The sequence below is a fragment of the Salvia splendens genome, chromosome 15 (assembly GCF_004379255.2).
Source record: "Salvia splendens isolate huo1 chromosome 15, SspV2, whole genome shotgun sequence".
Lineage (NCBI taxonomy): Eukaryota > Viridiplantae > Streptophyta > Magnoliopsida > Lamiales > Lamiaceae > Salvia > Salvia splendens.
Window position 1 is genome coordinate 2964156 of NC_056046.1, and position 13936 is coordinate 2978091.

The window sequence follows — 13936 nt, forward strand, 5'->3', positions numbered from 1 at the left end:
TGCGTATCATTAAACGTTGGATTTAGTCATGATATTGTAAGTGCCATTACTCATAATTGTATTAATCATAATTCAATTTAAAAGTTTGACTGTACAAATTATACAAATTAAATTTCTACAGAAATTATACAAATTAAAACGTATAAATTGATTAACCCAATTGTATAAATACGAGATAATTCCACAATTATTTCATACTAATAAACTTTTGATATACACACACTTATTATCTCATACTAATAAACTTTTGATATACACACACTTTTCTAGAATGCGACATGTGCATATGCATACATGCACTATTAGTAATTTAGTATAAAGTAGTATTTATACAATATTATTTGTGTCTGACACTATAATAATATATTGATAAATTATTATGCATATGTCTTCAGTTACTAGCTAGGAGAGACATAATATCATTAAATTGGGAAATTGGTGCATTACTCATTCATTTGAAGTAACGGAAATTGTTGCCCATTGCATTTTCTAAAAGTTATTATACATACAATAGTTTATATTATTGCATTCTTAACTATATTTAACATTTAACGCCTAAAACCCCTAATTTTGTTTCCATTTTCACTACCGAAATTGTTGTTTTAAAATTTATTTTGAACAATTTGTAGGGATTAATATTGTGAAAGTTGAAAGGTTTTTAAATATCTTTATAGTAAATGGAGGAAATTGAAAGGTTTTAGAATAGCCCCCAATTCATTTGTTTGGACTATAAATACATGACAATTGATAGTTTCTAATTCCTTCAACCTGCTTTTTTTCTATAAAAATTTTGCTTGATTTTGGGTATTCATTCTGAATCTTCTATATATTATTTTTGCTTTTAATTTTAATATATATTTATACATTATTATTATGGCATAAGTTCATGTTGCCATCAAATAATTTTCTAAACTAGCATCAAATTAAAATATATGTGTTTATACTGTTATTATTTTTTGCTTAAAAGTTCTTATATAGATGGAGGCAATGGAGAAGATGACACTAGCACGGGGCGACGAAAGTGCTGGAGATTGTGACCGAAAAAGGTGAGGCTATTGGAGATAGAAACAAGGGTTTAGGTTTGGGAGAGAGTAGATGACAATTGATAGTTTATAATTCACTCACTCGCTATATTCTGCAAAAATTTTGCTTGATTTTATGTATTCTTCTAAATCTTCTACATATTGTTTTTGCTTTTAATATATATATTTATACGTTGTTATTATGGCATAAGTTCACGTTCTCATTAAATAATTTTCTTAATTAGCATCAAACTTAAATATATGTGTTTATAACATATTGTTAATACGTATATTATTATATTTTTGCTTAAAGTTCTTATATAGATGGAGACAATCTGACACGATGAAAAAGATGACACCGGCGCGGGGCGATGAAAGTGTTGGAGATTATGACTGGAAAAGGTGAGACTATTAGAGATAGAGACAAGCGGATAAAAAAGGTTGGGAATAGAAATAAGATGAATGCGTATTGGAAAAGAAGAGAAGATGGGGGCGGGTTAATTCTTAATTAGAACTCCACTGAACTTTTTTATTAATTCTAATTAGTTGGTCATTTGTTTTATTGAGAAACTTTTGCTGGATTTACTAAGCAGTATATTTCTACAAAAAATGAGACACCATATTCTCGATTTTGGTAATGATTTTTCAAATATTGCAAGAGGTTGTAGCATTCAAAAAATAAACATAAATAAAAGACATTTTGGTAATAATTTTTCAAATATTTCAAGAGGTTGTAGCATTCAAAAAATAAACATAAATAAAAGACATTTTTCGTATATATATTTATTCATGAATTTTTAAAAACAATAACACCATCCCCCTAAAATCTAGTATTTCAAAGGATAAAGGGAAAGGTTTTCATGCAGAATCTTTCTTTCTCTAACTACTAAACCCACTACTTGGGATTGCCAGCCTCTCTTTCCATTATATACCACCTTTCCTGTTTTTCCAAGGGCAAAAGTAAGTCAAAAATTTACCTAAATTTGTTAATTAATAATATATTTATTCTAATTTCTTATTTATTTAATATGGTAAATAAATGACTGGAGATGAATGATTACAAATATCCTTTTTCATATTTCTATTTCGTGGAGACTATTAAAATGACTACTCCCTCATCCCTCTTTAGTAGAAACATTTCTTTTCGACATGAGTTTTAAGAAAAAATGTTTTAAATGAGTTAGGTAAAAGGAAAATAAAGTAGAAAAGAAAAAGGTAGAGAGATAAGGAAGAGTAAAGTACTTTTTGTCAAAAAAGAAAATGACTCAACTGCAGTGATACAAAAAAAAAAAGAATACGACTCAGCTATAATAGGATGGATGAAGTACTATATAAAATGATTCATTGACTCCTAGGTCTTTAACTAACAATACATTACTAGATTCCATTAGCTTCTTGATGTCACTTATCTATTAAATAAAACTATAGGTGGAATTCGGCTTGGAATTCAAATTCGATCAACGCTGAGATGTAAGTATATTTCTTCATTTCGATGGAGATATTTAATTAATTTATTTATTTGGTTAGGGTGAGGAGGTGGGGCCTAGCTAGCGAGTCCAATTCTTTAGTATTAGTACAATATTAATGTTGTTTGCAATTGCTATCATTAAGTTGGATTGACATGACAGTTCTATCAATCACATAACAATAAACTCAAAAATGGAGTACTAAAGAATATTATAATATGAACAAATTAGATCATCAGATATTCTTCGACGTGCAAAAGTTTTATGAATATATATTATTATAGAGGCATTTACAGACTGTGTTTATTTATTGGTCACATGACATTTATAACTATTAATAACTCACATTAAATAGGTCATTTCTAAAGTCAGCATATCAAATATATTTGCACATATATAAGTAATTAACGCCGAACGTCTAAATATTCTTTGCAACAACATGCGACAATAAAGATTGATATGTATCTATTTAATTAAGTTTTTAAGTATAGATTTGAGTCAGCTGTAGAGACAAAAAAGGGATACCATATCAACCACTGGTGGTGGACATTGCACAATATGATATTTTAATATTTAATTTGAGTAATTATATACTCCTACTATATATTTAGGTCATCAGCAAAAAAATTAATTTCTCTAAAAGGCGCCAAGTACAAGCGTGCATGGTGTATTTTCTACTTTTCCAATCAATAAATATATATGTGGACCAAAGTAAAATTAATAATAATGCCGACCAAAAATCAAATCAACTTCAACCAATAGGCAAAGTAGTTTTTGATGGAAGGCCAGGAAGGGGGGAGGAAATTGCATATATGTACGATTTTTCCATCAAGAAAATATCGATTTGAATGAGTGAATTCTTTAATTATTTGAGTGGCCCAGCGATTTTATTGTGAAGGGGATGGTGCACTGGGTCTTATGACTTATTCAAAAATGAAGAATAGCTTTAAGTCGTTCGGTGTCGATTTAGCGATGGAAGTAGATAGATTGGTGTTATAATGTCTCGAATTCGAAGCTCGTTGAGGTTTTATATGTCGGAGGAGTCTGTCATACATACATGATTTTCTTAGTACGTTTTTTTCTCTCTTTGCATTGTATAACAAAGTATATAGTACTTAGTTTTGTATTCTTCTACGAACTTATAACAACGACGACACTAAATATTAATAAGTGAACTATGAGGAATCCAATTTTGTTAAATTGAAATGAAAGACACGACGTGGACGGTTGAGGATTTCTTTGCTATGGTTGATTTTCACTCGTTTATAGGGGCCCTCTCGATATTTTGATGTCTCTCTCGCCAATTATTTGTCTATATATTCTTTAATTTTGGAATTATTTTTTAGATGTGTAATGCTTGTCATTAGGCAGATCACTCGTTATTCATTGTCTACACAAATTAACTATGTTTGAAATTGGGAAACTATAAATCCTAAACCCGGCCTTAATCTATCGTGCATTTATTTACCATTACCTAAATGTTTAACACAATAGTGAACAATATACTGAAACACTATTTACAGAGACACAAGAATTAATATAGTAGTACTCCACAAATGCGGTCCTTTTTTTCAGATCTAAATTTTGCCTATTTTTAAAATTATTTCGAACGAAATAATTGTATCTTTAATTTTATTTCCTTATAAGATTAATTTGTTGTGGTAGTAGCTACATTATTACATGAAAATAGAAAAAAAATTAGTAAAATGAGTTGCAAGAAGCCACTTTTGTTATATCAAGAAAGTGGCGGTTGAAACGGTTATACAAAATGTTGGCATGTATCTATTGTGTGTGTGAATTGGAGAAAGTGGCGGTTGAGACGGTTATTCCCACTTCGCCCACTAAGACAAAACTACTCTACAAAGTCTCATTTAAATTTTGGGCTTTGCCAAATTGGGCCTTACAACTGTGATCCGTCTTAAATGGAGAGCACCAACACCAACATCGACAGCTACCTCTTCTCCGATTTCCCCATCAGCTGCGGCGGCGCCGCCCCCAAAAACCCTAGAAAGAAGCGCCCCAAGCTCCTCCGCCCGCCGCCCAAACCCGCCGCTAAAATGACGCCGCCATGCACCGAATGCGGCCGCCGCTTTTGGTCCGACAAGGCCCTCTTCGGCCACATGCGCTGCCACCCCGAGCGCAAGTGGCGCGGCATCATCCCCCCGCCCGCCCCCGACCCCACCGAGGAGGATCGCGACGTCGCTGTATGCTTGCTCATGCTCGCCAACGCCCCCCGCCCCCGATACTTATGCAATTACCAAGAATGATGAAGAGGAGTGACATATCTTACAAGGCTGGGTACGGTCTCATTCACTAAAGCGTGTAATTAATAAACCAATTGGTGATAGAAGATTAAGCTGTCAGACATTTAAGTTCGATAGTGGACTTGCTTTGGATTTGAAGAAATTCATGTTTCAACATATGTATGTGGTCATAGAAACCACTTTTTTGGGTTTTGTTGGATTTTTGAATCACCAAATTAGGATGTTCGAAACTTAGATTGAAATGGATGTACAGCTTGTAATTAGTAATCAATGGACATATATATATATATATATATATATACTAGTACATATTTATTGACTTGTTAATTACTACTAGCTAATCGCTTCTTAGTTATTTGCTTTGATATAGTCTATACTCTAATTAGTTGATGATGGGGTATTGGTGTTGAATTTTCCTTCGAGATATATTAAATTTATCTATATTATTGACTGGTCTTTCATTTCTTTTATCATGGGAATGAACTTAAATAAACTAGCTACTCACTGTTATTCCTTAATTTGTTGTCGTTGCATTTTAATAGCTAATCTGCATGTTAATATAGTACTAGTAGTATGATTTGGTGTTCATTCTCCAGCTAAATTGGCAAATTTTCTTGATTCACTTATTTCCTATGGAGTAAGTACTAATACTATATATGCTTGTACTCATATTTCAAGATATATTTGTTTTGTTGATTCAAGAAGTCTTCTACTCAATGGTTCTAGATTCAATTCAACTAATTTAAACTGATTCTCTCTCACACATTTTCATTTTTAAATTTCCTACAATACAGTGCAAACTCCCTAACAAAATTCTTAATAATTTACTATCATTTATATACTCCGCATTACATATTTTAAAAAAAGCCCTCATTTCTCCACCCACAAAATGTACTATCTAACTATTATTAAAATTTAGGTGACATCAAAGTGTGCACTTATTTTCTGAGACTAAAGGAGTAGTAGAACAAAGTTTCTAATTAAATTGTTTTTCATTCTTTGTCTATAAATTTATTAGCTTGAAACGATTGGAAAACAATTAATTTTACTATAGTATTATTATAATTTACCTTTTCGATTTGTGTTACCTCATGAATATGATCATACAAGTGTGTCGAAATATCAAGTGCATGCAATATTACTTGATTCATGGAGTAGGAAACAATTTCATCAAAATCCAAACCTTTGAGGGCATCCGCAACGCGTCTCGCCCTCGTCTCGGTCTCGTCTCGGAGAGACAAGACGGCAGCGAGACGGCGATGCAGCCATCCATCTCGGTCTCGTCTCGGCGGGCGTCTCTGCCCGGAGGGTGGGTTGGCGAGACGTCTTGCCACGCGCCAGCGCCACGTGGCGAGCGTTGGCGCTAGGCGTGACGCCCACTCGCCGGCCCGCGAGTGGGCGTCGTCATGCTGACGCAATAAATATTTTTTTTTAAATTCGATTTTAATAAAAAAATTAATAAATAAAAATTAAAAATGGTAATATTATCGTTCAACAGTAATATTTTAATTTTTTATTTTTTATTCTATAAATACTCCTATTTTATTTTCATTATACACACAAACACACATCTATTCTTCTCAATTCATCTCTCTTTTCTCTCCAATTTTCATCTCAAAATGTCCGGTGACGGAAACTCTGGCGGCTCCGGCGGCTATGACTTGAACACGTTTGGCGACTGGGGGGGGCATGTACAATGTCTTGGGTGCTTCCGGTTCCGGTTCGTCGACGCCGGGCACCCAAGGCTCGTCGGCCCCGACGGCGTATCAACCACCCTATTCCGCCTACAGGTGGAGTAGTTTTTAAGTGTATAATTTTTAATTTCTAGTATTTTAAATTATGTCTTTTTATTTATTTTTTTAAGATTTTAATTATGTGTTTTTTTGTTTTTTTAGGATTTTAAATTGTAATTTTATTTTATTTAATAAAGTGTGTTTTTATTAATTGAATTTGTTGGAAATAAAAAAATGAAATTAAATGAATAGTTAAGGGATGAGATGGTTAAGAGATGAAGGGATGCATGTATTGTCTCTTGGTTAAGAGATGAAGTGAAAAGTACAGTGGGGCCCATGAATAGTTAAGAGATGAGACGATTAAGAGACGGAAAAGAGACAACGTTGCGGATGACCTTAGTGTTCCTAAAATTGAGGACACGTTCGTAAAAGTTAGTGCTAGCTAATGATAACATCGATTCAGTTTTAAACTTAAACTCGCTACTCAAGAAATAGATCCCAAGTGCACAAATTACAATTAAATTACCAACACTAAAACAAGTGAACTCATGTGAAAGACATTCAATGATTTAATAATACAAATAATTTTATATCAAAATTTACACTTTGTAATTAGAAAGCAAAAGAATCAATAACATTAACTAAATATAATAAATTATAAATGGTGAATTCTAATGATAAATTAAACTATAGTTCATATGAATTAGTAATAAATTTTAATTAGAACAATATTGAAATCTTAACAATCCCTACAAATTAAAAGCCAAAAGGTAAATAAAAGGCAAAAAACCGTCAACGCCAGAAGGTAACTGAGCACTTCCGTCAAAGCGAGTTTCATGCACCGCCAATAGAATTCATAGACAAGCAGTCATATGGTTACTCCAATCAGTCGCACTCGACCAATAGGATAGTTGCGTAGCATACACGTACACTAAACTGCGTCTGCGATTTAAAATATTACGAACATTCGTTGTGCAAATAGACGCAATAATATCTGTCGAGCGAATTATAATAAAATATTCGTGTGGTTGAAGAATGAAATTTGATTGGTTCCATCAAATGACGAAACTACCCCTCCCATCCTGTGATTTTTTTCCACTAATAGTGCTAAAATAACAGCGATTCTGATTTTACTGACCCGAGTTTAGCCTGCACTGGTCACAACTGTAGGGAAAAATACCGTAGAGAAAGAAAACCTTCGTTCATTGGTGTGTAGGCTCTATATATAATTATATTTATAGAGAGAGAAGACTAGAGCGAGAAAGAAAAAGATTTTTTGGTGACGATCCACCACTTTATAGTTTATACTGCTTTTAACAGAGGTGAGGGAAAACCTTCACTTTACGCTTGTCGCAGGTATATTGCTCTTAATCAGTTAACTTTTTTTGCGAAATTTAGGAATTTCAGCTGATCTGTCTCGATTCTGTGTGAACTGTGTATGATCTATTATTTCGCTTTACTCTTTTTGCACAAGTTGTGTGGATCAGTTAATTTCCTGATTGCGAACTCGGAACTTCTAAGAGGAAGTTGTGATTGATTTAGTTGTTGTTGATAAATGAGCTTTCTAGTTTGTTTAAGATCCTTGTTTTTGAATGGAAGATATCTGGATTGTGATCCTTGGCTTTTTATATGACGTGATTTATTTTCTGTATTTGACTGTGAATTGGATGATTGGATTGGTTGTAGGTTGTACTGCAAAGAAGTTTTGCTGTATTCGTTAATCTAATAGTATAAAAACCTCTCATTAGGAATGGCAAACAAATGTGAAATAGGCGATTTAGGTTGATATTTTGTATTTCAATGCATTTATGTGAGAGCTATTCTTCAGTATACTTATGCTCAGAATCCTATATTTAATCTATAAAGTCAAAGTAGAATTTCTGTATGTTTTGCTTTTGCTGAATTTGTAGTCAGTTACAAATGGCAAGGTTATCTTTGAGGTGCGTCGTGCTGGGCCTAAGCTGCAAGTTAGTTGTTTAATATACTCCTACTTCTTTATTGATTGTTTGGGAATCTGCTAGATCAAGGAATAGCGAGAGGCGGCTCAAAGTATCTTATAGTCTCTCCTTTAAATTTGTAAATCTTGTTTTTGTATATCTCTCATTGTTATTTTCCATTTTTTTTAACTTCCTTGTCTTTTATTTATTGCTCATGTTCTTCTGAAGGATCTATAAATTTTGCAGGGTTGCATCCGGAACGCTATTGTTCTGTTTCAGTTAGAAAACTGAACTGAGAAATGAATAATAACGTAGTTCTTATTATGGCGCCAGATTGAGAACTATAAGTTCATTGATTGGGGTAGTTTCCTGCCCCGTTAAGTAGAAGGAATTGAGAATGGAACAAATGAAAGGAAATTTCCTTAAGGACCAGCAGCAGATGCCTGAACATATTAGTTATAATTCTGTGGGGAATAGGAATGAAGGTGTGGGTAATTTAAACCAGAGATTTAGTCAGGATCCTTCCAACTATATGAATATGAATATAAGACCGGCCAACCTTAATTCAAGTACTGGTGCAACACCTGTTCACTACTCCTTTCAGACAGGTGAGGAGTTTTCTTTTGAATTTATGTGGGAAAGGGTGAATCCCAGGCAGCAGTATATTCTGAATCCACCTGTTGAGGCTCATACTGAAAGTAGACCTCTGGATCTTCAAAGCATGCGTGGATCATCTCGTATTGGAGGTGCTGAGAGGGGGCCTGAGGCTTCCTTGTTACCATCTACCGAAAAGCGTGAAAATCCTTCAAACAATCCTCCCATTAGAGAAGAAAAACCCATTGGCCAGCTGCCTCAATCAGTGAGTAGAAACTCATTGAAATATTCGAGGTCTCAAAGTTTCCGTAGTCGTTCTTCTTTGGGATCGTCTAGTGGCTCATCCAGGAGACTGAAGCTGCTCTGCAGTTTTGGGGGTACAATTATGCCTCGACCAAGTGATAGAAAACTTAGATATGTTGGAGGCGAAACACGCATTCTCCGGATTGACAAGGATATTTCATGGGAGGAACTTAAGCAAAAGGCATCTGCAATGTATAATGAACCTCATTCTATTAAATATCAGCTTCCTGGTGAGGATCTTGATGCATTGGTATCAGTATCCTCTGATGAGGACCTACAGAATATGATGGAAGAATTGAAGGCTTTTGATGATGGTGGATCCCAGAAATTAAGGATTTTTCTCATTTCAAACAATGACTTGGATGATTCTCAGGTTGCTCTTGAAAGCACAGAAGGTGACTCTGAGATTCAATACGTTGTTGCAGTAAATGGTATGGATTTCGGTTCAAGAAGAAACTCAATTGCTTTGGACTTAGGAAACAATTTGGATGAGTTACTGAATTCAAGTGTTGTAAGAGAAACCGGACAAGCTGGGGCTAGCTTGGCTACAGGAAGTACTGTACTTCCAGAGCGCGTCTCATCTTTACCAGATCCATCTTCCAGAGTAGAGCTGCCAAGTTCATCATATGCTTTCGAGGCTAACTCAGGAGGTCACCACGTGCATACTGTCAAGCCTGAACAGCAGCCTGAATGGAATTTGTCACCTGGTTTCCACCAAATGAACATCCTTCCTACTGCAGAAGAGAAAATCAGAGTTCCACCCTCTGCCACATTGCAATATGATTATGGTTTTTCTACTTCAAATCATGCACCACTTGCGAAGAACACACTCCAAAATTCTACCATTGGCCACATGGGTCCTCAGAAGGCATTTAATATGGGGGAGCTCTATGGGAGTTATAATGCTAAGGCACCAGGAGTACCAGGGACGGAGAAAAACATGGATTATAAAAGTGCTCTCCAGAAAAAAACTGAATCTCAGAAAGATCCAGATGTCTCTCCGATGGAAACACAGATGAACAGAGGGAGTGCAATCAGCAGAAGTAGTGACTTCCCTAAAGTTCAGTCTCCTGATGATGGGAAGACGGCGTCTTCAGCTGAAATATCTGCTCCTTGTGAAGCTGCAGACAACGGTACTTCAATGATGCTAACAAAAGGCAATGAAGAGAACCATGATAACACAAAGAACTACATGCCTTCAAATACTGTGCAGTACTCAAAGATGAATAGACTTGAAAATGATGATAATGCTTACCCATCTGCTGCAGTGCCTGGTCATGGCGAACATGAGGCATATACAAAAGACATCAGCCACGAATCAGATGTTCTTCCTCAACGCATCTTCCATTCAGAAAGAATACACAGGGAACTGTCAGGACCTAACCGGTTGTTCAAATCTGAAGATTCTTTGGATCCACAACTCCTGGTGACTCGACCAGATGTGTCACATCAAATTACTGAATCAGTTGATAAGTTGACTGATTGGAATGTGACAGCCAATTCAGGAACAGTTGGTGGTGTTGGAAACTCGTCATTTGTGGATTCTCTAGTTGTTGAGGGGAAAGTTAACGGATCTCCAAATTTGGCAGATAATGGCTGTGGCATCAGTGTGACAGCTTCTTCTGTTTATGATAAAAATGTACCAGAAAACAAGGCTGAGGTGAGTGCAGCAGTATCTCCTATTGGTGTTACTTCTACGACAACTCCCATAACAAACCATGGAACTTCTGAATATCCCCAAAATGAATCTACTCAGACATCAATGGAGTTTCATCAGAACAGGTTCGATAAAAATGCCAATGACGAAAAATTGCAGGATTTGGGTAGGGGAGATGTTTCTTCTGCGGCTACCCAAAGTAATCCTCATCTTGGTGCTGGAACTTCAGTGCATGAAAGCATCCTCATCGACATTAATGATCGGTTTCCACATGATTTTTTATCTGATATATTTTCTCAGGCTAGAATAGCGGACGGTTCTGCTGGCATTTCAGTACTTCATAACTATGCTCCTGGTTTGAGTGTGAACGTGACTAATCATGAACCTCAACATTGGTCATTCTTCCAGAATTTGGCACGAGACCATCCTAGAAACGATACTTCTCTTATGGATCAGGATCATCCAGCATTCTCATCTTCTCAAGCAAACATTGGAGAAGAAGCATCTGGAAATTATGGTTATTCGGGTCAAGTTACAGCAGAGAACGTAGATTCCAGTAGAAATCCTGATGCTGAAAATCGGAAGCAATCATCTGTCCCTGCAAAACCTGATGCCATAAATATGCCTTTGCCTTCGGATTATGATATATCTCAGGCTACTGGTGTTCAATTTAATCAATCAATGAATCCAAGTACAGCTGGGTCTAATCAAGAGGTATTACTGACTGTGATTGATTTTGAGATATTATTATCTTTAAGCCTATTATTTAATCTGTTTACCTATTCAAGGATGCGAAGCAAGCAACTCAGCCTTCAGGATTCCCAGTGGTTGACCTCTCCCGTGGAGAGTTCGATTCCAGTAGCCTGCAGGTATGGAGACTGTTTTCATATACTACAGCCGCTGAACTTAAGTGTATCTTCTGCTGCTTAAAAATGAAAGGAACCTTTTCAGTTTCACCAGTTTGAACTATATTGTTCCTGAAATAGAACTCTGTTCCTGTATGAACTACATAAAATCTTACCCATCAGCAAGAACTAAATGTATCCTATATTTATTCGATGTCATGTGCCCTTATCTGAAAATAGATGCTCTTTTATTCTGATTCAGATTATTCAAAACAGAGATCTTGAAGAGTTGAGAGAATTGGGTTCTGGAACTTATGGGACCGTGTATCATGGTAAATGGAGGGGAACAGATGTTGCTATTAAGAGGATCAAGAAATCCTGCTTCATGGGCCGGTCATCTGAGCAGGAAAGATTGGTAAGTCTCTTCAAATCAAAAGTTCCTAAAATTCTCACTTTGCTATATCTATTTGCAACAATTATGTGATGACTTCCATCTTCTTTTGATATTTCTGTAGTCATCTGAGTTCTGGCATGAAGCTAAAATTCTGTCGAACCTTCACCATCCAAACGTGGTGGCCTTTTATGGCGTTGTGCAAGATGGCCCTGGAGGGACACTGGCAACTGTCACAGAATTCATGGTCAATGGGTCCCTGAGGCATGCTTTGGTTTCCAAGGAGAGGTACTATTCTGCTATATACGGAGCCTGCTTTTCTTGTATGGACGCTTTTTCACATGGGATTTGTTCAGGCATCTTGATCGTCGCAAGCGGCTCATCATAGCAATGGATGCAGCTTTCGGAATGGAATATTTGCACTCGAGGAACATTGTGCACTTTGATCTGAAATGTGACAACCTGCTCGTCAACTTGAAGGATTCATCCCGACCCATATGCAAGGTCCGTTCATTAGCATCCTTTGGCCCCATGATAAATGATCTATTTTTGTTTGAAAAATATAGCTAAAGTAGGAGGGATGAGAGATTATAACTATGCTTGAGACAAGTTCCTATCAAAATTTTCAGGTTGGTGATTTTGGTTTGTCGAAAATCAAAAGAAATACACTGGTCACCGGTGGTGTGCGTGGCACCCTTCCATGGATGGCTCCCGAGTTGTTAAACGGTAGCAGCAGCAAGGTTTCGGAAAAGGTAAGATCTCAACAAAACTAAATTCAATCTCCTACTAAACATGGCTACAAAAAGAATGGGATAAACTTCATTCACCATAGTTGATGCTGCTAGGCTCTGCTGCTTCATCTGTATGAACCCCACCTATATCTCTTTATGCAGGTCGACGTCTTCTCTTTCGGGATCGTGCTTTGGGAAATTCTCACGGGCGAGGAGCCCTACGCCAATATGCATTATGGAGCCATCATCGGTTAGTTTTCTTACTTGCGATTTTCCCCCTTAAATAGGAATTAATAATAACATAGTAATATTATGCACAGGTGGTATAGTGAACAACACGCTGCGGCCACCGGTGCCAAACTTCTGCGACGCAGAGTGGAGGCTGCTGATGGAGCAGTGCTGGGCTCCGGATCCGTTGGTCCGACCGACATTCACAGAGATCGCGAGACGCCTGCGTATAATGTCGGCAGCCTGCACCACCAAGACCCCAGCGTTTGCAGCTCAGAAACCAGTTGTCTAAGTGATTTTTGTGTTTATAAGAGTTTTTCCATCAAATGGGGATATAATACACATGTTACATTTAATGTTTACCTATGATCAAAAAAAAGAAAATATAGTTTTTCACCCCATATTTTTCCTTGCAGATAATGTAAAAGAACAATGTTTTATATTTGTGTAAAATATTAAATAAAATTTACGGGTTCGTTATGCATTTCAGAGTTTTCTATTGTTACTACATTTTAATTTAATGTTTATTCTATTTGCACTGTATATGCGTATTTTCAAGATAATATAATATAAATATACAAATTATAATTTTGTACAAATTTAATAGTACTACGTTTTAGCAAACAATAGTTTTATATATTACAAATAATTTTAATGCACCTCTTCAAATATGGCAGTAATATGTTAATACTACATATTAATATGGATTATTTATAATGATTCAAATAATTTTCACCTCAAAATAACTCTACGTAATAGGAATAT

General features: G+C 35.8%; 1 protein-coding gene across 2 annotated transcripts; it reads left to right on the forward strand.

Moving 5' to 3' along the window:
* Positions 1-7685: 7685 nt before the first annotated feature.
* Positions 7686-13655, forward strand: LOC121767504. 2 transcript variants are annotated; one of them, XM_042163786.1, is made up of 9 exons: positions 7686-7841; positions 8669-11690; positions 11765-11845; positions 12084-12236; positions 12337-12500; positions 12569-12716; positions 12842-12964; positions 13106-13193; positions 13264-13655. In XM_042163786.1, the coding sequence occupies exons 2-9, from the start codon at positions 8820-8822 to the stop codon at positions 13461-13463; spliced, it is 3828 nt and encodes a 1275-aa protein (XP_042019720.1). In that variant the 5' UTR covers positions 7686-7841; positions 8669-8819; the 3' UTR covers positions 13464-13655. The 2 variants fall into 2 exon arrangements, with proteins under 2 accessions (XP_042019720.1, XP_042019721.1); XM_042163787.1 differs by having other exon boundaries at positions 7743-7807.
* The last annotated feature ends 281 nt before the right edge of the window (positions 13656-13936 follow it).

What these genes read in the sequence shown, in the direction of transcription:
- LOC121767504 (XM_042163786.1), top strand. Translation starts at nt 8,820, where the DNA reads ATGGAACAAATGAAAGGAAATTTCCTTAAGGACCAGCAGCAGATGCCT. An exon ending in GCAGCAAGGTTTCGGAAAAG is followed by an intron (nt 12,965 to 13,105) that starts GTAAGATCTCAA and finishes CTCTTTATGCAG; the next exon opens with GTCGACGTCTTCTCTTTCGG. An exon ending in GCATTATGGAGCCATCATCG is followed by an intron (nt 13,194 to 13,263) that starts GTTAGTTTTCTT and finishes TATTATGCACAG; the next exon opens with GTGGTATAGTGAACAACACG.